The following is a 27175-nucleotide window of genomic DNA, read 5'->3' as shown; positions in this document are numbered from 1 at the left end:
AAAAAAAAAAAAAAAAAAAAGAGAGAGATAAAGCCCTATTTTAAAACCTTGATCAGACTTGACAATCACAAATCCTAGTAAATCCAAATGGAATGAGAACCTAAAAAAGCGTCCTGACAGACCTGAAGGCCCACCTGTGAGTATCTCTCAGCAGTTCCATCTCTAGCTCATTTCCAGGGAAAGCCCTCGGGCGGTGAAAGCATTTGGTTCTAAAATGAAACTTAAGTTACAGCAACAACAGACTCATTTTTATTTTTAGGGCACCGAAGTCAGGAAGGGACAAGTGAGGCTGCTGTGATGCATGTTAGGTTTCCGAAGCAGAAGATGCCAGTGGCAGGCAGGAGGCAGCTGGGCCTATCTTGGGGACTATGATAGGCAACAGTCCATTTTGGAAAAGATGCTATTCTATTTGAGCACGGAGCTTGGGAATCTGCTCTGCTTATGGAAAGTAGTTTACAAAAGACACAGCAAGGGAAAGCACTTGTGAGTAGGATAGGGAGCTGGACCAAACTGCGGGGAGTTGTAGAATTACAAGTTTATCATTCCTTAATGCAAAAATTTACAGGCTGGCCACATTCATCACGATTCAGTCCATTATCGAAGAGGCCTCAACTACATGAATGTTCCAAGAAAAAATGAAGCATGCATTATGGCTGTGGAAGATGACAGCACCAGACAGCGGTGGGCTTTTACTTTCTCTGCAGACTAGGGAGTGTTGTAGAACATAGTATGTGAAACTTGCTGGAGTGGAAGGAGGTGGGAAGCCAATCTTGCATCAAATCAACAGGACTTGGAGATACACTGGATGTGTGACCTGAGAGGGAGATGCGAAAGAGAACTCTAGGGCTTAAAACCTGGGTGACTAGGTAGACCGCACTACCTTGTGAAGATGACGGGGAAGCATAACTCAAGGGTACACCTGCAGAGAGGTAAAGGATTTGGTTTTCTTGAACTTCAGGGCAGAAATCCAAGCAGCTGTGATTCAGGAGAGAGGTCAGGTTAGAATCGTCCATGAAGAAGTGATGGCTGAAGGTAAGGGGGCGGAAAGAATCCCAGAGCAGATTCTGTAATGAGAAGCAGACTAGATACAGAATCCCAAAGAATGTGGACATTTAAGGAATCTCCAGCCAGAGCAGTCAGGGAAGTAACTTGTTAGTAGAGATAATAAAGTAGAAAGGGGGAGATGTTCAGTGACATGACAATTTACTAAGATTCATTCACTTAACACATATTTCTTCAGTATCCCACTGTGCCAAGCATTATGGTAAGAATGGAGTAAGAAAGAAACCCACATACCTTCTTCCCCTGAAACTGTAGCCTGAGGGTCACATTCATTAGTGAGATATGCACACAAATAACTACCAAAATGTCAGATGGTCAATGTGATGAACAATGCAAGTCCCAAGGTAGTCTCGGAACTTGACGGAGTGAAAAGGAGAGGTAAAATGGTAATGGGCTGCAATATAAAGAATGGGTACAAATTGTCTGAAGACGGTATGATGATTAGGAGTATGGCAAATATGAAGGTCAGAGCAAGAGTGCATGCCAATTATTCATTTATTCAGCAAATATTTCCTAAATGCCTCATATGTTCTAGGTACCCTCAGGTGCTGGGGAATCAGAGGTGAACGACACTGACAAAGTACCTACCCTTACACTTGTCTACATCCTAGAGGGGAAAACAGATAAATAAGTAACCTCAGACAGTGGAAAACACCATTAAATATACAGACACAGTTTCAGATAAAAGAGAGTGGGGCTGCACAGAGTGGCAGTTGGTGGCCCTCTCTGAAGAGGGAGCATATGGGCTGAGAGCTGAAGGCAGGACACAGGCCTTGCAAATAAGTGATGGGGACTGTGCCAAGCAGAGGGAATAGCAAATGCAAAGGCCTTGACCAGAACTAAGCAAAGAGACCAGAGTGCATTCGGTGGAGAGCATATAGGATGTAACGCTGAAGGGCCAGGCACGGCCAAACTAAAAAGGGCCATATAGGCTGTAAGGAGTACAGATATGACCGAGTAGATCAGGAAGCCACTGGAGACTTGTGCAAGAACAGTGACATGACTCCGTTAATGTTTGCAAATTATCTGGTTACTGGGTGAAGAATGGACTGTAGGGGGCAAAATGAAACACAGCTAGTCAGGGGACTACGTCGTAATCTAGGGAAGAAGCAGTGGCTTGAGCCTGTGAGACAGTGGCAAGTTGGAAACAGGACGTGGAGCACTCGGGCTGAGAGGAGGCACAGAGGGTGGTACTGGATGGGATTCTTAGAATCTGGAAGTGACACAGGGGTAATGACAAGCTCTTGTGAACCTGTAAATACAGGTGAAGTGGAGAGATGTTCACTAGAGATGAGGGGGTCCAAAAATCACCATGAAGATACTGGGGGGCTGTCTTCGTAGATACCAGAGTCAGTCAGGATTATGGCAGCCTCTGGGTGGTAGAAGACTCTTGGCCATGTGTCAAGTCTTTAATACACGAAAAATATTCCCAACAAGGTGGCGGAGTGGGCAGTCCAAAGGCACAAGCCTGAAAGGAGCAAGGTTTTCACAATCAGGTAGAGAAGTTCTGTTCTTGCAGAGGCTGGGGAAGTGGTGGCAACCATGGCCATTATTAACCCCATCGTTGGTGCCGAGGTCAGTGAATAAAATGGAAAGGTCACCCCTTAGAGGGCTGCGAGTGAAGGGATGATCTCAGGAGATGACCAAATTTCAGTTCAATAAGGAGAATGCGGCGGTAATGCTCATGAAAGGCAGAGGTTCTGAGGGATGACGACCAAGAAAAAGGCTAATTGATTTAGCAATTAAGAGGTCAAAAAGACTAAATCTTAAAGGAAGGGAAAGGAAGATTATTCCAAGTTTAGACGGCGTTATACATTCTTAATAATAATTTATTAGAAAAGTCATCCCATTCTCTAGAATCACTAAATGGTTTTTAAACAGCACTGAGATTTTAAATAGTTAAGAAATCAGGCACATAATTTCCTTCAAAGTCTTCAACAGGACAGTCTTTACCTCAAACACAACCACTCTGTGAGAACCTACTATGTTCCTGGAAAAAGTCCTTTCAAAGAGTCCAAGTGAATTTCAACAGCCTGCTTTCACTAAGGACATTAATGTGGCCCTCTCTTTGCTATTAGTACACATAGAAGGCACTCAGAACTGGAAAAAATAAAGCTTATAAAGCTTATTATCAGATTTCAGTAAACTCTTTGACTGTAACTAACAAAGAGTCCTGGAATGTATGAGGGAAGTCAACAGAGAAACCCAGGCCAAAGGACTATTCTTTTTTATCTAATTTAACTCACTAATGTGTTAAGTGCCTTCTATCCCTATACTCCGATGTGAACGTCATGCTCAGGATACAAAATTAGGTAATGCACCTGGTGTTGCCCGCCAAGTGACTAACAATCTAGTTAGCAGAATGACAGAAAAGTACAGAAGTGAATACAATATCAGGTCACATTCTAATGGAAAGTATTCTGAAATGTTTTGAAAAGGAAGAATATAACTTATGTTTCATGAGAGGGAGACATGGTACTAGAGATAGGTTTTTAAAGAATGGAAAGATATCCTCAAGTAAAGAGAAAGATGGAAAAAAATTTTCTGCAAGAATAGCAGAGAACAAGGGTTCCAAAAGGATGAGGTGAAATGATCTGGGAAATCCTTGAATTGGTTTTAATCCAGGAATTCATTCATTCAACAATAACTCCACAGTAGGCAGAGAGAGAAACTGGTCAAGCACAGTCTGACAAAACATACCAGATCTATATTTCTATATAACTGAATCAATGTAATGCTGTAAAAGGGAAGGACCAGAATGTCAGCCTGAGACCTTCCCAGAATTGACTGAAGGGTTTTTTGAGGGATAGAGGGTGTGTGCCATTATTGGGCAAAGTCATTCATAAAATAAACTTGGTAGTAAGGAGCAGGATGGACGGGAGGAATTAAAATCAATTATTCCTGCTGGGTATGGTAGCTCAGGCTTGTAATCCCAGCACTTTGGGAGGTGGAGGGTGATGGAGCACTTGAGGCCAGGAGTTCAAGACCAGTCTGGCCAATATGGTGAAACCTTGTGTCTACTAAAAATAAAAAAAAATTAGCCAGGTGTGGTGTGGTACATGTGCCCGTAATCCCAGCTACTCAGGAGGCTGAGGCATGTGAATTGTTTGAACCCAGGGGGTGGAGGTCACAGTGAGCCAAGATTGTGCCACTGCACTCCAGCCTGGGTGACAGACTGAGACTCTGTCTCAAACAAACAACAACAATAACAACAACAACAACAATTATTCCAACAATTTCAGAAAGAGGTACTGTGGGGCCTGAACTAGGAAAGGGCAAGGATGACAAGTTAGAAGGTATAATGGATATAAAATCCCATAGGACTGAATTGATGAGATGTGAGGAGGGAGCTAGAGTAACTGAGTTTTTAGCTCAGAAAAAAAGAAACACTGTATTTACAGTTACCAAGGAGGACCTAATTTACAGAAGTACTTTCTGAATATAATGAATTTGTGATGCAAGTAACATACACTCAAGATCCCTAGCTAAGATGCCTAACAAATAACTAGAAACGCAGGGCTGAGGGAGAAGGTGCAGGGAGTCAGAGAAACAGAGTGACCTGAACTCCCCTCAACATGTACACACACACACACACACACACACACACACACACAGACACACACACACACACATCACAGGTCAAGCTGCTACAAGCAAAGAGTGGCTCTCCAACAAACATGGCAATAAGAACAAAAGACAGTTGAAGAAAATGCTAGGCTTGTACTTTCTGACATAACTACACCTTGAACAATCCAAATGCTTGCAATTTGCTTTGTTAAAAACGTGTGTCAACGTTGTTATATATGGATTATCATCTTGATAAAGACCCAGCATATTTAAAGAAGGTTTTCCCACCTTGTGCTCATTTCCTCTCTGAGGCCTAGTTCTGCTGTGCTCATCTCTCACGCGCATAATACCCTCTCCACATTTCCAATGTGTCACAAGATGGCATTTGAATTTGAGGTCACAGTTAGAGGTCTGGTTATTGTATTTTACATTGATGTATGATAGAAAGCTCGGTTCTAAGTAGCATACAAACAGACCAGTGAGTTCGCCAACAAATACTCATTGAAGGTTTCTACTATGCATCAGGTGTTATTCTCATTTGAAAATCTTGCCTTATAAAAATAAGCCAATGTAAGAGTCAGCTTTCTGAATTGTAAGCAGCCTTTAATCCACTAACCTGAGATCTTCTATTTTTGCTGTGTTCACACGTCATATCCCATACAATCGGTACCATGATTTTAATCAAATAGTTATATACTAGCCCCAGAAGTCTCCATTTGAGTAGCAGGTGGAGAAGAAAGTCCATTTTTGGCTTATGTTGAAATTAAACTATGCTGTTTTTCCAACTACATATGGAGTGCAACCTCTGCTAATTCACCTGAACAGACAAGAGGACTCAATGTGAATTATTCAATAAATACTACTTTATTCATTAACTTGGAATATGCATTTAATTATAATTTCTGATAATATCTAGCAATTCATTTTGTTAAATAATTAGAAGAGAGACTCACACCTTGTATAAATCTTTATGGAGAAGGGTAGTTACATTGTGGGTATGTGTGGTGGAGGAGGACTTCAGGTGATTTTTTTATTTTCTAGTATACTTAAAAAAGTCTTGTCTTGAAAAATATGCACAAGACAATGTTGCACAATTCTGTATCTTATGACCTGGACAGCTACATAACTGTTATATTCATTTCTGCTGTAAAAATCTATAGTAAAAGTATATTACCTCTATATGCATATGGTGAATGTATATGCTCTGTTACATGAAGACACACTAATGACCCATCTTCTTGGGTCACTTCTGCCCCTAAAACACACTGTACCTCCTACTACATAAGTAGCTGAAAAATGGATAATATGCTGTGACAAAGCTAAAAGGGAAATAATGCTGGGGTTGACCAAAGAGCCACCATGTAACAAATGTGGCACTGAATGAATGCACAACATATTATCTTACTTCGTCTCTTCACATCTTTCTCGCTGAGGAGGTGCCATTCCTGATTCATGGATGAACTGACTGAAGCTCACAAAGCAATTATGCATAAAGTCACTCTTCCCAGTGGTCAACTGGCAGAGTCTAAACTCAAACTTGGATCTGTTGCACTCCCAAACCCATACTCTGTTGACAGCACTACATGCTTCCTGGTAAAGTGTCATTTGTCAATTGCAGTAGATGTGAGTCTGTCACTCTCATAAACAAAAATTCTCAAGAATCCTCCAATCCATTAACCTGCCCAAAAGGATCTAAACATTTAAACATTTTATAAAATCAAAAGTCAAGACTGGAGGACGGGAAGTCAGCTCAAGACTCAGAAGCACCACCTGAGTCACAGCAGCTGTGATTCCACAGTGGTTTAACTGGTCCAAATCCCCTAGCCAAGGTGTTTCCTTAAATACACCCACCAACACACTTACTTACATCCCTTCCGCCTCAAAACAGCAGCTGAGGCAAGAAGCATCATCTCATTAGCTCTAGTGTTAAGCTACAGCTCTGGGTACAGCTGTTGGTTACCTAAGAAGTAACTACAAAACAAGGGATAGTACTTCTTCCCTAAAGGAACCTTTCCACTTTCTCCACAAGTTCATATGGAACTTGTAGGTATCTGGGTCATTACTTGATTAATCACATAACCTTGTTATTTAGCATTGCTCGAAATAGACCCAACTTTCACCTTCAAATATATCATAGTTCTTGGTCAATAAGACTTGTCAATCCGTCAACAACTATTTGCAAAACACACACAGGTACATAGAATGTTATGGTAATTGGTATTTATACCTTCAACTCTCAAGGAACTCTAATTTGTCTTTTCTCCCCTATTAATAAGTCAAATATTTACCAAGCAACTAGACTATGGAGCCAGCACTGCATTCGATGCAACAAGGATGGTTAAGGTAGGGTCTGTAGAAAAGTATTAATACATTACAAAAAGAAGAACCAAGATTCAGATTCCTCGGATGAAAAGTAAAGAAAGGGTCTAGGTTAGGCAACACTGAAGGGACGGGGGAGAAGAGAGCACACAATTAACACCAAAGTGCCTGAGTGTGTGGGAGTGAATAAACAAGCAATGGGAAGTCGAGAAGAAAGAGATCAGCACGTACTAATTCCCTGAACAAACCTATACTGTGAGCATCACTATGAACCAGGTCCCATTCTAGGCAGTGAGGCTACTTCTATAACTCAGCAGCAAAAAGTTCTGCTCTGTTTTCATGGAACTTACAGTCAAGTCAGGGAGAGGCAGATAATGGCTATACAGAAGCATTCAAAAGGTAGTAGAACAGGACAGAACAATAGGGAGGAAGGGAGAGAAGGATAATAGGGTTGTCAGGGCAGAACACTCTGACATAATGACATCTTAGATAACTAAATGAGACACTAAGCCGCAGAAACTTTTGCAGGAAGGACGGTAAGTGCAAAATGCCTCAAGGCAGGCAAGCTACTAGGGAAGCCTCTGGGAAAAGGGGCCTTGAGCTGCTACTGAGGGTCAGATCTGGACAGCCCTGGAGACTGGGAAGACAGCACATATATGGCATGTGTAGTGACAGAGGGGATGCTCAGGGAAAGAGTGACAAGAATAAATGCACACACACAGATGACTAACAAGGCAAGGAGGATTTGCGGGGGAGGCTTCCCAAAGGAGAGTAGAGAGAAAGCCAGCTGGGATTTTAAAGGAAGAGCCAGTGCTACTTTACAATAAAGTCTTTGTTTCTGGGAAGATGAAGCCAATTAGCAGAGACAACTGTGATTAGGTAGTAATAAAAAGGTGCATTAGATTAAAATAAATTATTTGGAATGAGATACCGTGAGAGATCAGAATACCCAAAGGGAGGCTAGAACAACTGGCGTGTTGTGTTTTGTCTCTCATAACTCAAGGATTATCTGTGAATACAGAGGCTCCAGATGCCCAGAGCATGGTATAAGAAGTCAACTGGGCAAATCACCTTTTCTGAAAACAGAACTTAGCATAAGAGCACCCTTATTTCCTTTCAGCCTTTGAAGTTTGGCATGTCCTTTCCCAACATATTCAAATTTTGAACATCCAGGTTTGCACATAATAATCAGACTTTTTGAACAAAGAATTGCCTTGAAATCTGCAACAGATGTAGAGAAGACCTGACTACTGGAGATGTCTCTGCAATTTGCATTCACATATTAAAGCACAAAATGTTAAAGTGCAAAACCCCTTCTTGTACTCTTCTTGTTCTAAGAGAAAATGAAAAATATCTTGCAAGGTAAAAAATACAAGTCATGGGAACTCCCCCAACACTGTCTTGTGGTACTCAAAGTCTAAGGGGCCAGCAAGGGACCCAAGTTTGACACACAATGCGTACAGAGGCAAAGGGTACTCACGGTTTTCCTCCTGGAATGCCTGTCAGGTTTGGAGGTATTGCTGGCACACGCATGTGATGGTGTGGATCAAACCCCACCTACAATTTTTCCCAAGCAAACAACAAAAACAGCACAGTTAATTTGGCTTGGTTTTATCCTTCTCAAAATCTATTCTAAAACCTGGGAGAATAGATCCTTTAAAAATAAGGTTTTAGAGATGAAATGATAAAATGTTTAGGATTTAATGATAACCTACTTGGAGGTAGAACATAGATTAAAAAATTATGCTAATGATTATTGAAGCACACGGTAGAACCAAAGTGTTCATTACATTCATTATACTATGTGATCTAATTCTGTAGGTTTGAAATTTCCAAAATTAGTATTATTTGGGAAAATTTAAAATTAGTATTTTTTTAAAAAGACACACAAAATTAAAAAGAAACTTCCTCACCTTACAAAAGAAAATGGATCTCAGATATAATTACATGTAGCTTAATGTATAAATACTCACAGATCTCCAAATACCTCAGGTTATAGAAATTACATTAAAAAATACACAGACCAGGTGCCGTGGCTTATGCCTGTAATCCTAGCAATTTGGGAGGCTGAGGCGGGCAGGTCACATGAGGCCAGAAGTTTGAGACCAGACTGGGCGACATGGTGAAACCTTGTCTCTACATAAAATTAAAAAATCAGCTGGGCATGGTTGCATATGCTGTAGTCTACTTGGGAGGCTGAGGTGGGAGGATCGCTTAAGCATGGGAGGTGGAGGCTGCAGTGAGCTGAGACTGTGCCACTGCACTGCAGCCTGGGTGACAGAGTGAGACCCTGTCTCAATCAATCAATCAAGCAAGCAAGACAATCCTCTGTGTGCTGAAATATTACTTTGTGAAGCTCACAAACGCACCACTGGTGATCTCCCATAGGCGGCGGCAGCGGCGGCGGCAGCGGCAGCTGCGCTCATCTGAGGGGAGATGTTGTGGAGCCCAGCATAGGCAGCTCCGGGGCTGGTCAGCTCTCCATTCATCCCAGCATGGGGCACGATCCCAAATGGAGTTGGATATGGACATGGGACTGCCATCGGGGTCCTTAGGCTTGAGGCTGCAAACCAAAATGGAAGGAAGAAAAATGAAGAACACAGGAAACAACAATGAAGACATTGGTAAACATGCCAAAAAACAGAATTTATGGTTCAAATGAGCTTACTTTAATATTCTCAAAAGTCATTCAAGCCTCAGAGAAGTTCACTCATTCACTTTACTCTATTGAACTTTTACCATGTGCCAGACAAGGCTGGTCCCAGGTGCTTGGTTCAGGTTAAATAATTTTGTTTAATAGCCATTCAATGCTGGTCATTAGCACTTTTAATGTACTATACTCTTTAAATTGCTTTAAATTCTTTAAAAACAAGCATAAAAATATAGAAAAAACTTTTTTCTTACTAACCCAAGGGGTCAACTCCTGGCGGTTTTCCAGGTACAGGCCTCAACCCGGGAGTGGAGTTGCTGCCTGGGGTGGGCGCATCGGTTCGTGGAGTAGGGGTATTGGACTTTGAAACTGGAGTTGTAGATTTTTCATTCTAACAAGATGAAACGACATGTACCAGCAATTAGAATATGGTTTTAACAATGACGTTAAACATTAAAAATGTAAAGGAAAGGAAAGGAGAAAAAGAAATGGAAGAGGTTCTTCAGCTTGGGCCTTGACTTTCATCAATTAAAAAGGTAACAAAGAAGTAAGAGAGTTCCTTGAGGCCACAGAACTAGTATTTGGAAAGATATAAACTGAAGCTGAATTTACAGGAGAGAAGCTCCTTTCTAGGAAATTGGTCTCAGTCGGATGAGGCTCACACAAACCAGGATGTCCGAACTGTGACTGACCATTTGCTGGTGGCTTTGGTAAAGACTGGGGTAACTTTGAGCCCCTGGCAGATTGTTCGTGTCACAAGAGGCTTCCTGGTGCACTGAACAGGTCACATTAGAAAACAGATTCAAGTTTGAACTGTCATAGAGAGAGACGAAACAGAGAGCAGGTGCCATTAAAAGAAGGCCAGAAGGCCAAGAGAAAACAAAAGAAAAAAAAAAGCCCCAACAATCTAGCCCTCTGTCAGACATATCCTCCCTAATTTGCAGACCAACTGAGGAATCTCCTTTCCTTTAGCTGTGAATTCCAAATGTTATTTGAAAACTAAATTTGTCTTTTTATTCTTTTTAAAAATGTTATGTTACAAGGAAATAACTGGTGAGGAAAAGACACACCGCACAAAATTGCAATTAACTACACAGCCACATAAGAATAGGGTACAGAGAGATTATCCTGATGGGTGAGTAGTTCATTTTTGCATTTGTGATTTGTGATGTGAGTCAAGGTACACTTTTGCAAATGACAGATTACTTTTTAGATAGAAAGAATAAATTACTGCAGTCATATGTAGCAAAGCTAGCAACAAAATCACATTCAAGCCCCAAACTAAATTTACCATAAACCACAGGTAACAAAACCATCTCTGTAACCCCAGTGTGCATTTTTCTTCTTTGCTAAGACGTATTTCACTCAATTTCCCCATATGCCTCTTCTATCCTTGCAAAAAGAATCACAAAATAAACACTCATCACCAATAAGTTAGTAAACTTATTCTGCTCCACAATACTTTTGTCTATTAAACTTAAATACTTAACATACATATGGACTTGGAAATAAAAGTCCTGTAAAAAATGTGAGAAATATAAAGATAAAAAAAATCAAATTCAAACATCTTGACAGAGCGCCACACTCAGAGAGATGGTAAGGAGCTGCTTACAAGGCTAAGTTCTTTGGATTTGGAGGAAGGAGTACTGCTGGAAGATGCAATAGAAGCTGGACTAATTGGAGCATCTTTCTTGAGCAGGCGTGTCTTGTCCAGGCCATTCTCTCTCGGGGAATGTGCTGGGCTCCCTCGAGGGGAAGATGGATCCTACGAAGGAACATCATGGATAGTAATGCAAGCACAGCACATTTACAATGCTGGGGGTGTTGGGTGTTGGACATTCTAGCCAAAAGCATTTAATGAATGTTTAGAAGCACAAGTGTTCTAGAACAGATAATACTCACTGAAACAACTAACAAAAATATTCAGTATTGAGGACAAAAAAAGATAGTATTTATAGTACTTATTTAAAACCCAAACAAAAATCAGAATCCCACCAATCTGAGAGCTGTAGGCTGACCACAGAGATCTGGTGTGCCTTTACTGCAGTAGAGAAAGACACTTTACTCTTAATAGAAAAGAACAGCGACAAAAAAGGATCAATAATATATAGAAAATCAGTAGTATATAATTTTTATGTAAATAAAATGTGGGTCCCTTTAGAAATCAAGAACACGTTTGGGCCAGGTGCAGTGGCTCACACCTGTGATCCTAGCCCAGGAGTTTGAGACCAGCCTAGGTAACATAATGAGACCCCCATCTCCACCAAAAATTAAAAAATTAGCCAGGCGTGGTGCCGTGTGCCTGTAGTTCCAGCTACTCTGGAGGCTGAGCAGGGCGGATCACCTGAGTGTAGTTCAAGGCTGCAGTGAACTGTGGTCACAATACTGTACTCTAACCTGGGTTACAGAACAAGACTTTGCCTCAAAAAACAACAACGATAACAACAAAAAAACTGACAAGCCTCAAAATATTTTGGATACTAATTGTTTGGACAACTAGTCTTTGATATGGCTGGACAAGAACAGAAAATTAAAGTAGCCACAAACATACCTCATTGGAAACGTCAACCACCAAGTTGTCGTCACTTTTCTCACCATCACTGTCCTACATTGACGAGTGAGAATGAGAAGTGTTACCTTCTCCCCCCGGAAAAAATACCACATTTACCCTACAGAAATCCAGACGAATTCCTCATATCTTATAACAATGAGCTGTACCAAACCATGTTAAACACTTGACAACGTCCTATTTTCTTTAATCCTCATGATGATGCTATGGAGGTGGGTAATATATTTTTCAGATTATGAGACTGATGCACTGCCCACTGTACCATGAGGGCAACCTGATTATATTTTTCAGTTTACACAATTGAAGCTGATGGTTTGTTTATTACTCTAGAGTAGAGGCTGCAAACTTACATGCCCAGGCTAAATCCAGCCTATAGACACGTATGGTCTGGTTTGTCAGTATTTAAAAAAACTGCATATTGGGAGGTAAAAATCCAGATTTTCAGCTTTTATGCAGCCCTGTAGGACACCACCAGGGAAGCAGAGCAGGGGCCGCCTGCCTCCACACTGCCCCATCAGCTTGCTCCCTTTCAACTCCTGTGACCTGCCCAGCCACTAGAGGAAAACGAGCTTCCATCCAGCCTAGGGATGTCTCTGTATGTTTCATTCTATAACATTTGGTATATCCTTCAGCACATGAATCCATCTAGGTGTTTAAACACTTTTATTTTATTTTATATATATATTTTTTCCCTGAAAATTCTAGCTAACCACAGAAAATCCAACCACTCTGAAATAAATGGGGGAAACAAATACGCCTATAGAAACGATCATATGGATTACCCAGGTCTTCTGTTAGCTGTCCAGTGAAGCATTCTATCCTCACCTGCACCTATACGCACACAGGACTTCAGCTAGCCAATTGCCACAGAGCTGTAAATGCAATAAATGTTTTTTTGTCTCTTAAAGGGTGTTACCCTGTGTTCCTGTGTTGGCTGGTAATAGTCAAAGGGTAAAATGGCTGCAGATAAAAAGGCAAGCTGGCCTCCCCTAAAGCAAAGGTGAATGAACTTACATAACGAGCTGCAATTTCCTTTTCTTCCGTTTTCTGTTTTTTGCTCTCGGAGGAGTAGTCTGTGGAGTTTCTGTGCTTCTCGGCACCTCGGAAACTGGCTGATGGAGATACCGAAGAGCTCTGGAATTAAAAGGAGAGGACGCATAGTTGAGAAATTATCATCTATTTAGCAGAGTGATTTTTAAGTCACTTGAGACTTTTCTTTTTGTTCTTTATTAGTATGTACTTGCAAAGCTGTTAAGAGGAGACAGGAGAGAGTGGAGGAAAGGAAAGAAGAAAACAGGGATATAAAGGGAAAGACAAGTAGCAAAAGACAAAGCGGAAAGGAATGGGAAAGAAAGAAGCGAGAAGAGGCAGAGAGATGGGACAGAGGGAGGAGAGGAATCAAAAAGGGTGACAGGAGTTAGTGTAAATGCAAAACAGAGGATGGGTTTGGTTTAAAGGATATATTGTACGCTGAAGTGCCTTTAGAAAGTTGGGAAAGGAAGCAGACATGAGAGAAAAGAGAAGGAGAAAAAGCTAGGCTTTTTTTCTTTTAATTTGCTGGATAAGGGGAAGCCAGCATTTCAAGCTTCTACGGAGAAACTATAAAGTAGAGCTCAAGAGATAATTAGTAATTCAATTTTAAAGAAGGGGGTGGGGAGAAGTAATTTTTGGGGATTTGAGCAACCAAGGACAGTAGTCATGTGACACATAGGTCATATTTATAAAATTTTGCTCAGCACTATATATTAAGGGCCTGGAAGATGCAGAGCGGCAGGAAAAACACTGCCTGCAAAAATGCCAGTATTCCTTTCTCACTCCTACAGTTTCCATGAACCTGCTCCTTTTAATCTCTGGAAACCTAGGAATAGTGCTGGGGCCAGGGAATGGAGAAAGGCTCTCCATGCCTCTTGGGATCACATTTAGGCTCAGCCTGTATGCTTCACCTCAGCTTTCAAGGAGCTCTCAACTGGAGCAGTCTCCCATACACACAAGAGACATAGGTGACAAGACCTGAAGCACAGATAGACCTGACTCTATCTGCCAAAAAGGTCAGGTGGTTATAGGGCAAGAGCTTAAAATCATGGATGAAGAAGTGAAAAAAGTGCCAATGAAAACTGGGACTAATCTTTTCAATTGCCTAGTGACTATGCCTCAGACAGACCAGAGAAAATATCTAAATGCAGGCAATGTGGGAGAGCGGGAGCTGGGTTGAGGGCCACGCTATCCTGCTGGGCGGTGAATGTCAAAAACCTGAGTAGCTCAGTCCCTTGGCAGGGTATCAGGGCAGGGCTCCCAAGTGTGAATTAGCCTAGCCCAGGGTAAGAACGGGCTGATCTTGGAGGGTAGTAGAAAGAATATCTGAAAATCTCTATGGAAAAAAGTTACAGGAAGAACAAAGCATCACCACTGGAACATCTCTGTCTGGAATGCAAATCAATTCAGAAAACTGGTCAGTAAAGCTCTTCCTCATTCATAAATTTATCTTCTGAACTTTTTTTTTTTTTGCTCTGTCTTAGCCTGTTGGTAATAACTGACATTTATAAAAATGTACAATATTTACAAGGGCCTATTAATTAGCTATGGGAGAAAGTGTGTTATGCAGAACTTTTGGGTCTGTGTTATTTTATTTCTACTGAACCATAATGTCACAATCTCTTTTGTGGCATTTCTAAACTTCCAAAACACCTTGTTAGAAGACTGACAGGATTTCTTCACATCTTGATGATGGCAACTCTACCACAAGCTCCGAAGGTATACAGGTGGGAGTTCGATGGGGGAAGAGAGATGGGCCCAGTGAGTGGGTGCCCAGTACAAGGGGCTGGGGATCTCTAAACCCTTCCCTGCTGTGCTAGCTCCTCTTGAGGTTTTATATGAATACTCTATCCCTTTCAAACATTCAACTTTAAGCTTAGTGGCTGAAAAGACTGCAGGCATTATTCAGTAAGGCTGGAGACTGATGCAAAACATTACAAGCCAGACAATTTTTTTAAGTGGACGACTTCTTGGCTTTCATGTATCTCCGCTGAGTTCCAAACATTATTCCTAAGTCATAAGACTTGGGTCAACACTTCTGCTTCACTTTCACACAACCCAATGCACTCAGCAGGTTTTCATGACCATTGAAAACATGCATGCAGTCATCATCTACGGATTACTATCTACCATACTTCATGCCTCAATCCCATTTCTAGTTTTCACCCTCTCCAGTCTAACCACCTCACTTGTGGAATTCATATTTCCAAAAGAAAGGCTGAGTTTATTCTTACTCCTCTTTTGAAAGGACAGTTTCTCCTGTTCATAGGGGAAAAAAATTCCAAATTTATGAGTATGGCTATTTTCCAAAGTCTCCACTCCATACCCCAATCCAGAGTCCTGGCCTTGTAACCTACATCAGCACTATGAGCCAGTGTTCCCCTGGGTTCTGTACTTTCATTGCATCTGTAGCCTTTTTTCCCTGGCTTATGGCAATGCCTATTTTCTCAAGATCTTTTGAAATCCCCCACTATCCTTAAGAATCAGCTCTAATGTCACCTTTCAAAGCTTCCTCAGATGCTGTCAGGTGAAATTAATCATTCATTCCTCTTTGTTCCCTTAACATTTTGTTCCTCCAATGAGTAAAGCACTCACAGTAAATTTATTGCTGTGTTTACAAGGCCACTTCCCACTTCAGGCTGTGGGCTCCTGAGGGTGGGGGCACCTCGCATCATGAGCAGAAGAGAACCACCCAGAAATATTTCTAAACACAAATGGCTGAACATCCCTTCTGTACTCCTCAATCTCACTCCAAATCTCTCATGAAATATTTCTTTTCCGAGTGTAAGTAAGATGAACAATTCCATGAGATACCAGTCACTAGAGTAAGATTTATGTGGTGGTGTCCTTGGAATCAGTAATATGGCAATTCAGCCCCTTCTCGCCTTTGCTCCAGTTACCTCCCCTTAGATGCCCTCATCCAAATAATCTGACACTTCACACACACAAAAAAAGAACAATGGAGTGTATGTATCTTTTATTAACAATTCTCTGAGCATTCCAACCCTGATATATTCTATTGAAAGTTATTTCCACATTAAGAGGAAAAATTTCTAAACAAAACAATTTCTTAAAAATACTAAAAGGCAATGCCTAGTTAGATTTTTATGTTTATTTATTGGCTCTTATGTACAACCAAATACTTTATTTTTCTTAAGCTAGCTGTTTTTGGGTGTGCAGGCACCATTATATTTTTGAATTTGACTGTAGAACAGAGTTACATGTTGGAGTTTCCTGGTAGAATGATAAAGTAGTTAATTATCACTAGCATTTAAAGGTTAAGCTGCACAATGGGCACTGGGGCAATCAGCAATGTTCTAATAACATAATTACTCTAGAATCAAATTGGACTTGGCACAGACTCTCATCGTGAATCTTGTAAGTCCACCATTCTGCCACAGGAATGCCACTTGGATCTTTGCTGGGCACGTGAATAGGAGGAATTAAATAAATACTGATAAAGTCATGCTTTTACTAGAAAAGCTTTTTTATTTCTCTATTATGATTTTAAAAGCTCAATTTAGAGTAAATTATTTCTCAAGCTTACTTCATAAGAAACTTACTGAAACTATATTGTGACCCTATAAATCTACAAATTTGGAAGGATTAAACACAAATCTTTCTCACTACAGTTTGAGTGTGTGTGTGTGTGTATCTCAGCAAATCTGTTAAGATCGGAGAGTCACAGTCAGAAGCAATGGCTGATCCAGAGAAAGCAGAATACCCTGAATGTGAATGTTTAGTAAAGCTCCAGATTTTAAAAGTAAACATTTATACTGGGATATTTAAAAAGAACAGGCTAGATTTGTTTAAGAAAAAGAGAGGAAAACAAGGAGAAAACAATAAAAAATAATAATAAAAGTTTAAATCTTATTACATGGAAACCTCAATTGCTTTGGTAGCAAAAGGTAAGTTTTAAAAAGCGATTTCCAACATCATAAATCAGGTTCTAATTTCACTATGAGAAGATTCTGGTTTCCAAAGTCCATCCCAAACTTGACTAAGGCTGTTGACCAAGTCAGATGGAAAAACTGACACCTCCAGCAACTTGAAAGGGATGGCCCCACCCCTCCACCTTTACTCCTCTGCCACTTCAAGATCAAAGATGGCAATGTATGTGAAAGACTTCTATAAAGTAGCTCCCCCCCAAAAGAAGATGCCATTGTTATAATTAGCTAATTTTAATAACAGGGAGCACAGATTTTAATAGCAGGCAAGAGCATCTCTCTGGAGTCAGACTGCCTGGTGTGAGTCTAGAGTCTTCACTTAATAGCTGTGTAGCTGTAAGGGATGTGCTTAAGTCTCAACCTCTCTTTAGTCTGGGGTAACAACACCCTATCCTCAGCCCCACAGGGGTGCTTTGAGGACCAAGAAAAATAACCCACATAATGTACAATGGACAATCACAGGCACATAGCCTAGCCCCTCGACAGTGCGACTTAGTCCTATCACTGTACCCGGCACTCCAGTTGACTCTACTTACTTTAGAGATTGGGATGGTGAGCTACTGTGGGTCTTCTATTTTCTATCTTATCTAGGTCTTTTCTAGACATTTGTATAGCACTTCCCCTAGCACAGATCTTCTGATAGCCCATAATTACAGGGTTTCAATATGCTGCTATTTACCAAAACTCTTCTTTCAACAATCACAATGAAGTTTTAGTTCCATACTGCACCAAGGCAAGAGGGCAAATACCATCTCCGTAATGGACTTTCTAATTTGATTTCAAATGTACACTATGCTAATTTTGGTTTCCATTCACGTAGGTGCAGCACTTAGATTTCCCTGCCCAGAGAAGATAACAACCAGAAAGAACATGCTAAAGGTCGCATGGACAACCACGATCAAGAAGCCTAAAACTCATTTGTTATGGCTTGTTTGCTCATCAGCTATGGCCCTCAAAAATCCTATCTACATGGTACCAACGGGTAGATCAGTTTTCACACAGATAAACGGGATAATGAGGAGTCAGAAGCCGCCATTAAGATCTGCCAAGGGTAACTGCAAGTCCTCGTTTGCCCTTTCTACACCTGTTGTCCAGGCTTCCCTTCACTCTCAAAAACAGCCGTGTTTAGATGACAAATTATAGTTACTCTAACTATAGTTTAGTCACTATAGAATTCTCAAACATTAATCAGGGTCAGGGACAATTCAGGTTGAGTTTGTTTTTGGGGATGGGGATGGGGGACACTGAGACAGAAAGCTGAAGAAGGTCCCTGCAGATCCTTTACTGATGCCATACCAAAGTCCTCAATCATAATTTCCTCTGCAACCCCTTAGAAAAGCAAAAGACCATGTCAAAAACAGAAATAAACACTGCTGACTCTACAGTCATGAATCATCCAAAGAGTTGATCATGTTTACTAGACCTCAAAGCACTGTATTTCTGTATTTTAGAAATACTTTGAATAAGTTTGGAAAATATCCTAAATAAATCTATGTACATCAAACTACATAGTACCATAACCCAGCTAGTTTCTAATTGGATTTTGTTGTACAGAATTATACAAAACGTTTATTTTCCCATTCATTGAGCTTTTTATAACTGACAAAACATGTTTAACATATTATTAGTTCAATTACAGGGAAACAACCAGGATATATAGAGAAAATAATCTTTACTTGGGAAAAAATATAAAACCTTTAAAACAAAAATTATTTGGTCAAAATGTAGAAGTCTCACATACTGACACATAACACATGTAAAGTTATGTCAACGAACTTAAAATTTTCAGCATGCTGGTGGTAAAAACCTTGAATATAGTAGAGCTCCGACTGAGCCAGTCACTCTTGTCAGTTTACTGCTCATTACAGCAAGAGGTTTTTTTTGTTTTTTTAAATAACCTGCTTGATTAAGGGAGTCATTAAAAGCACAATCTGTACAAAACTCCCACAGAACTTGCTTTTTTCAAATTAACATAAATCAAAACTCACCTTCAAAAATGACTGGGGCTTTCTGAAGGCCTGCCCTTGTTAAAAGAAGATTTAATATAATCTCCATATAAAGTAATGAGTCTATTCTTAACAAATGTTTCACCTTCTATAACATTTCATGAACAATATACTCTTAAAAATGTTCTATTATTGTTTTTGTCTCTGCTTCTCTCCTGGTAAGAGAAACTTGGATCAAGATAAATTTCTTCTGCAAGTAATCAAAATATTATCAAACCAGAGGAATCAACAGTCAGAAGAATAACTGAGCAGAGAGGCAGTGTCTACAGTGGTTATGCTAGAGGTATGAAAGTCAGACAGCCTTGGGTTCAAGACCAGGCTGTATAACACTTTCTATGTGACCCTGGAAAAATTAAAGAACCTCTTTAAGCTTCCATTTCTCCAGTGGGTAAGATAAGGGTGATATAGCAACATTTCCCTGCAAGTTGCCATAAGGATAAAGAAGAGTTCACAATGTGAAGTACGTACCTAGCATCTAGTAAGCCCTCACAGAGAGCACTATACCTTTTTGGCAAATGTGAAAACAACTGCATAATTTTTGTCTACTTAAGGACTCATTCAACAAGTATTCAACCCATTAAGTACAGAAACACATGAAATGTCTTGAATAAAATATTAATATACACCCTGAAGAATGAAATATACACTTTGTTTTTCAGTAGGGCTCCTCAAGTCAAAATACTTAGGATACAAAAGTTTTACGTATTTTTTCTTCATGTGTGGTGGAAAACACAGCACTTCAATATTCAGTCATTCATGTTGTTTCCATGGCCTCAGCATTATGTATTACTTGGTCAGTATAAAATGCCCTAATAATTTATAAGGTATCAATAAAATTGATTTTAAATTAGAACATTATCTTAATGTCCTCTTGGGGTTTCTTGATTGTTGCTTCCTTTTCCTGGAATACAGCTGTTGGCTCCACCCCAGAAATTTCATTAAACAGTTACTTTAGCTGGCAAACTGAGCTGCTGGGACATGATGCTTTGACACTGAAGACATAGGGTTGATTCTGATGTAGAGAGCTTAGCTTAGCTGCCCTCTATTGAAAGCTAGTCTGCATATGGTGCAAACATTGGGCCACACAAGGAAGCAAGCGGATGAATGAGATGGAACAAGTATAACCCCTCACCACTGGGGGAGGGAAGAATCCAAAGCACAAGCTGAATTAATCAAGTAATACCATTCCTGATCATTATAGACGGCACAGTATTGTCTACCAGAAATTGTAATAAAAATTGCCAAGTGCACACAACCTTGTACTGCCTTCACTGTTTAAACTACCTATCGCCCCAAAGTCATTTCACGCTTTTCAATCCAATGGACCTCCTCAAAGTCTGAAAAGCGTAACATTCCTGTGTGCATTTGTTCTCCAGCAAGAATTCTCTGCTCTCCTTAATACAAATTCTATAAATCTTGTATGCCAACACCATGTAAATTATAGTCACGTGCACTGGCCACTTTCTTCTGGGATTATTTTTTTCAGTGCATGACCTATAAAACATATCCTAAACCACTCATTCACCTATTGCCTTAAAACCAACCTTACTAAGTCCCACTGGCAAATCTCATGTGGTACATGAGTTTGACTGCCATAAAAACAAAAGTGGGGGAGGGCTGGCAAAAATTTCTTTCCTGAATTTTCAGGGAAGGTACACTGGCTTTATACCTATTCCTGCACTGAGCTCTGTTTCTGCATGAAAATATCAACACAATCCTAACAGCTGCTTTGAAAGAAGCTGAAGTAGGGTAGCAGCTCAGAGAAATAAGGACTAAACTTTATTTATTTATTTATTTATTTATTATTTATTTATTTGGACTAAACTTTAGGACTTGGCAAGCTGTACCTCAATGGACCAGAATCTTCATTTTAATAACTATTAAAATGTATTAGAAAAGAATGTCTTTTCGTGTTGCTGTTTTTTTTCCAGTAAACTGTTTTAATCTATTTGAAAGGTGAAACCTTTTTTTTTCCCAAGAGTATTAACTTGACAGTGCCTCGTATATATTATTCTTATGTATTATGTATGCAAATATACTCTATACAATGTCTGAGAGTAATAGGACAGGAACAAAGGAAGAAATGACAATGTATCAATTTAAAGGGATGCTGTCTAATAGTTTTGAGGTGGCTAATCAAGAACTCCTGGTCTTCTTCATATCATCACAAAATGGCTAAACAGTTTTCAATGATCACTTAATTGATTGGTCTTAAGGGCTTTCATTAAAATATTTAAGTTATTCTTTAGAATGGCACTGCCAGAGATATAATGTGAGCCACCTACGTATTTTACATTTTTCTGATAGTCAGAGTTTTAAAAATATACATATAACAGTAAAATTAATTTTGATATATTTAATCCAATAATTCAAAAATCCAACACATATAATAATATCAAAATTATTTGTGAGGCATTTTACATTCTTTTTTTAGTACTAAGTCTTCAAAATCTGATATACATGTTATACTGACAGTACATCTCAATTTGGACTGGCCACATTGCTGGTGCTGAAAAGCCACATGTGGCTTGTGGTTACCATGTCAGACAACACAGGTCTAAAAGTTTTCAAAGTCAAAACAGAAATCAACACCCTTTAAGACAAACATCTCGCACTTGATAAAAGTAACAAGTGTGATCTAGCCCCTGCCCACTTTCTCCACTGTGATCTGAAAATTTCCTTCCTAGAGCACTAGAAAACCCAAATTTTTTCATCCTTCAGAGCCTTTGTGCAGACTTCTGCCAAGAACTCTCTTTCCCAGCCTGAGTGGCTAGCATCTTTTCATCTTTTATGCCTCAGCTTAAACGTCACATCCTCAGAAAGGTCTTATCTGTAATGCTATCCCAGAAGCTCCCTCCAGTCAATCTCTTGCACAGCCCCTGGTGTGCTTCCTTGCTAGCACTGTGGCTGTGGCTAGTCTTTTGATTACTTATCTCATCTACCTGACTAGAAGTTCAATGAAGGTGAGGACCGTGCCCATTTTGATCACCACGAAAATCCAGGACTTTGGTGTTTTAATTGACAGCTACTGGACAAATGAATGGGCACAAAACTTGGGTTTGCTCATGTATGCTTCATGTTACCATGTTATTTCATTATATTAAGATGGGAGATTATGCATTTCTAAAGGTCATGCACTGTCGTGTCTTATTTCTTTGTATCCTCAGTGCTTAATGCCTGTAATAGAAGAACAGTGGCTGTGTGTGTGTGTGTGTGTGCATGCACGTGTGTGTGTGTTATATGCATGTATGTGCAGGCACACCAAAAGAGGGAGGCAGCCTCAAAAACAGTAATTTTGAAAGTAACAAGGTGACAAGATAATTCTCAGAACTACGCTGAAAAGACAGTCAAAGCTGGTGCCTTTTTGCTGTTGCTGTCCTCACCAATCAAGGATGCAGGCCCTTCCCTCAAGGTCAGTGCCAGACCTGGCCTCTGGTTGGGTATGCAATGAATATTCATTGTTGGATGAATGTATGAAGGCCACCTTTTAAAAAATTCTAATATAAATAAATCTTTCCCATCAGAGAGAAAGTTTTCAACAGGTTATCCCCTTCCTTGTCTCTCATCACACACTCCTCAGCTGTCTGTAACCACAGGGAAACAAATCTTAACTGAAGTCTGACCATTGAAAAGACAGGATTTAAAGGAATCCTGCCTGACAGACCCAGGGAAGAATGCAGGCATCAGCACTTTTTCTGTGCTACTCATTTAGAGAACAGTGACCCTGGGGATCTCCTTGAAATGTTTATCCCCAAGGAGGTATGTGGTAAAAGGAAAAACATCCTTAGTACACCCCCCTTTTTTTTCTGCGTAGCAAGTCACCACATACAGATGATGAAAAAAAAAATGGCCAATATAAGGCAGACAGATATAATACTTGTTTTTTAAGGAAGAGATTTACATTGGTTGATTTTTAAGTCACAGATGACTACCTGCCGCTTTATGTAAATTTTTACTATGTAAAGCAACATAAAGCATTATTAGTATCAGTTGTGACTGATAGTGACTTCAGTATGCTGAGGAATGAAAACAAATGAGATACAGATATTAACAGATACAATTTCAGTTCATTCTACAGAAATAATTTCAAGCTTTCATATGACAACAAGATCTAAAGACACAGGAGACTTTGAAAAAACATATAAAACACTGGAAGAACAGGTTGATTCATCAAGCATGGGCCAAAATTACTCTGGTCTACCCAGGCAAGAGCACTCCACTAACTGGTGCTGAAATGTTGAAAGACAAGTCAAGTTGTGATCTAATCTCTCAACCCTCCCCCACCCATCCCCAGCAAAAGATCATAGGTCAGAGAGCTAAATTATAAGGGACTGATGAAAAACAGCTTAGCCCCATTCTGCTTGCTGTCTCAGACAACTGTGAGTCCTGGTCTATCACTCCTGCTTCTCTGACCTTTCCCTCTCCCTTTTCCTCCTTCCATTTGCTTCACTCTTTTCCATTCTCCACACCCACCTCCCCCTCCACCCGTGCCCTGCCAGCAATACCTCTGTCAATACTCTGTCTTGCTGGTGGCACTGTGGGCTAAAGAGGTTGTTGACCTTTATTCTAACATGTCCTTTTAGGTTAATTACTTTTGTATACTCGGTGTACCCAGTGACATTTAATCACTACAGCGCTACTCAGTAAACAGAAATGAATGGAGCCAACTGCAATTTGGCATCAAGCTAAATAGTGCAGTAATAGCAGCATGCTGTAAATGGACTGCAAGAAAATACTCTCACTCACCACACAGAGAAATGAGGTGAATGCCATTCAATCAATCACTATTTTATTAAAAAGAAAGAATACTAGCTCAGTGGTGTGCTTTCGTTATTTAATACTAAATATGGCTCAAAGGACACGATAAACTTTAATGCAAGGACAATTCATAAATGTGTGCTAAACCAATGAAGGAAGATTAAAATAACTCAAAGCAGAGGTACAACTTTTGTGGTCCAGTCTGTGTCTCTCTTTACATGCATGCACATGTGTGCACGTATGTCCCACCACAGGACAGCTCTCTGCCAACACAGCCAACAGTCAATCTTATGGTTTGTAAGCTTCCAGGGTACACTAATCGAAATGCAGAAGATCCCACAACCTAATGTGTACAAGAAAGTATCCAAGGAGCATGAGATTAATCAAATGTCATGTCACGAACATTTGAGCCACTGACATTGTTTTTCAAACAGACACCCACTGACCCTCCTCCACTGAGAAGAGACAGTAGATTGGAGAGGTTATTAGCAGCCTTGGCAGGGCCAGCTAGACCACAGAGGTTGGGTGGGGGAGATTCTGCCTAAGGGTTTTCAACGCTAGCTGGTAGATGGAAAAATGAATCTTTATTCCTCTATCTGAAGAATAACAAGTTCTCAAGCAGAGATTTATGTTGTAATACCAGACGAACACTGTGACATAAGTTGAATAGCTATTCTGTGTTGGTAATGTTCTAGATATTGGAAACACAACAGCGAAAAAGGCACCAGCTTTACAGCCAGCACTGAGAGTAGAATCTAAGGAAAAGGGAAGGAAATACACATGCACTCAGGAGGTTTCAATCCTGAGCCCCAGCCCTTATCAGCTATGTGACTTGCAGCAAGTTAACCCCTTGGGGCCTTAATTTTCTTACCTGCAAAATGGAGATAAGGGTATTTTACCTATAGGATTGTCACTGCTGTAGTCAGTCTGTTTCCCATCAAAAGTCATATGATGAAACTTAACCCCTGAGGTGATGGTATTTGGAGGCTGTGCCTTTAAGTGATTGGGTCCAGAGGGCAGAGTCTCAAGAATAGGATTAAGACCCTTATACAAGAGGCCCAGAAAAACTCCCCTGCCCCTTTCACCGTATAAGGACAGCGAGAAGGCATCATCTATGAATCAGGTACTTATCAAGCATCTAATGGAGGCTCCTTGTTTTTAGACTTCTCAGCCCCCAGACCTGTGAGAAGTAAATTTCTATTTATGCCACCCAGTTTATGGTAGTTTAACATAGCAACCCAAACAAACTAAGACAGTCATGACAATTAAATGAGGTAACTACCTGAAGTAGAGGCATACCACCCTTCCTTTCATGTTTATTTCCGGAAACGAGAACTGCTATGACTGTCTCCTCTAAGCCTTTGAAAGAGGGTAATGAACACTTTTTCAAGCCTCAAGAATCTGGGGAAAAGCCAGTCCACTTCTCCACAGTCAAAAGTCCAGACAGCACATTCTCAAGTCTGGGCATCTTCCTGCCCTCTTGGGTCAGTGTTCCCTTCAGAAGTTGTGCTCTTCCTCCAACTTGCAGAATTCATGTCAAATGTGCCTTCTAGGGCAACCTTGAGTTATGGTGGCATGTGAAGGCTCGGCTTGCATCTTTGACTTCACTGGAATTTGACAAATAACTCTAAGGTGCTCTTGAGTGGGGCCTCAAGACTAACATGGGGGAGGGGGACATGCAGACACATAATCTCTTATTAATAACAAAGCACGAGAGTTATTACATTGAGTCCCCACTAAGTTGCCAGGCATTCTGCTGGGTCCTAAGGCACTAGAAATACAATTAAAAGGGTGAATGGGGACCCTGTTCTCACAGAGCACTGGTTCTAGTTAAGGGACATGAAAATAAAGTAAAACAAGCTGCTAATGACATTAAGAAGAATAAAACAAATGCAAGTGGCAACGTGTTGCAAAGGACATAAGATGCTGAGACTGAGAATAGCTAGCATCCAGGTGGCCAGGAAAGGCTTCTGCTAAAAGATGACATTTTGGCTGACACCTGAAGCAAAAGCTGGAGCCAACCCTGCTGACAGCCAAAAGACTAGAAAGAGGGAATAACACATGCATAGTGCTGAACAAGGGGAAAGTTGGCAGTGGCACTGGAGCACACAGGAGGGCTGGGTGCTGACGTGGAGGGAGCAGGTTAGAGAGCATAGAGGGACAAAAATGGAGGAAAGGAGGCCAAGAGTGTGCAGGCCCAGTCCACGGTGAGGTCTGTGTTTCATTCTAAGGGCCACCGAAGGAACTGATGAGATGACACACACATCCTAAAAATCATTCACAGAGGAGGCTAGAATTATAGGAAGAATTTTTAAAGCCCTTAAGAACAGAAAAGATTACATTGCCTACCTCCATCCTTTGCAATTAACATCAACAGTAAGTATACAATATAAGCCTTCCATGTATGCTAAAATTAAATAGTGGAATTCTGGTTGCAAAATTCTGAATCAGATCATCAGAGCTGAGCTTTTACCACTTTTGGTGCCTCTACTTTACTCATGCTGTTGGTGTGGGCTTAAGTGGACCTGGCAGATAATAGAGCCTTGGAGGAGAAATGGGGGGGACCAGTAAGCAGCCGTTGCTGTGGTCCAGGGGGAAATGCTGATGGTTTAGACTAGAGGGGTACTGGACAAGAAGGAAGAAGATGGATCTGAGATATCAGGGTATAAATGAGTGACTTACTTCACACAAATGTGTGTTTCTATGTGAATATATACAAAATTAGAATGAAATCAAGTTTGTCAATATAATAATGCCATCTTCATGCATCTGCAATAAAATACAAGCTTTTAGTTTAAAAAATGGCAGGAATTAGTCGTGTGCGGTGTCTCATGCCTGTAATCCCAGCACTTTGGGAAGCCGAGGTAGATGGATCACCTGAGGTCAGTAGTTCAAGACCAGCCTGACCAACATGGAGAAACCCTGTCTCTATTAAAAACACAAAATTAGCCATGCATGGTGATGCATGCCTGTAATTCCAGCTACTTGGGAGGCTGAGGCAAGAATCGCTTGAACCCAGGAGGTGGAGGTTGTGGTGAGCCGAGATTGTGCCACTGCACCCCAGCCTGGACAACAAGAGCAAAACTCCATCTCAAAAAAAAAAAAAAAAAAAAAAGCAGGAATTACCAGACATGGGGGCTCACACATGTAGTCTCAGTGCTTTGGGAGGCTGAGGCAGGTGGACTGCTTGAGTCAAGGAGTTCGAGACCAGCCTGGGCAGCATGGCAAAACCCTGTCTCAAAATATTTAATTAATTTAATTTAAT

General features: G+C 40.5%; 1 protein-coding gene across 1 annotated transcript in view; it reads right to left on the bottom strand.

Moving 5' to 3' along the window:
- Positions 1-27175, bottom strand: part of TLE4 (TLE family member 4, transcriptional corepressor) — a 146672-nt gene that overhangs the window by 8289 nt on the left and 111208 nt on the right. The window contains 7 exon segments of the mRNA XM_037743746.1: positions 3384-3404; positions 8410-8505; positions 9318-9511; positions 9857-9989; positions 11211-11363; positions 12150-12203; positions 13182-13301. Coding sequence (XP_037599674.1) covers positions 3384-3404; positions 8410-8505; positions 9318-9511; positions 9857-9989; positions 11211-11363; positions 12150-12203; positions 13182-13301 — 771 coding nt within the window.

This window comes from Cebus imitator, unplaced genomic scaffold (assembly GCF_001604975.1).
Source record: "Cebus imitator isolate Cc_AM_T3 unplaced genomic scaffold, Cebus_imitator-1.0 Scaffold150, whole genome shotgun sequence".
NCBI lineage: Eukaryota > Metazoa > Chordata > Mammalia > Primates > Cebidae > Cebus > Cebus imitator.
Note: the sequence above shows the minus strand (reverse complement) of the source record. Positions and strands in the feature narration are given on the sequence as shown.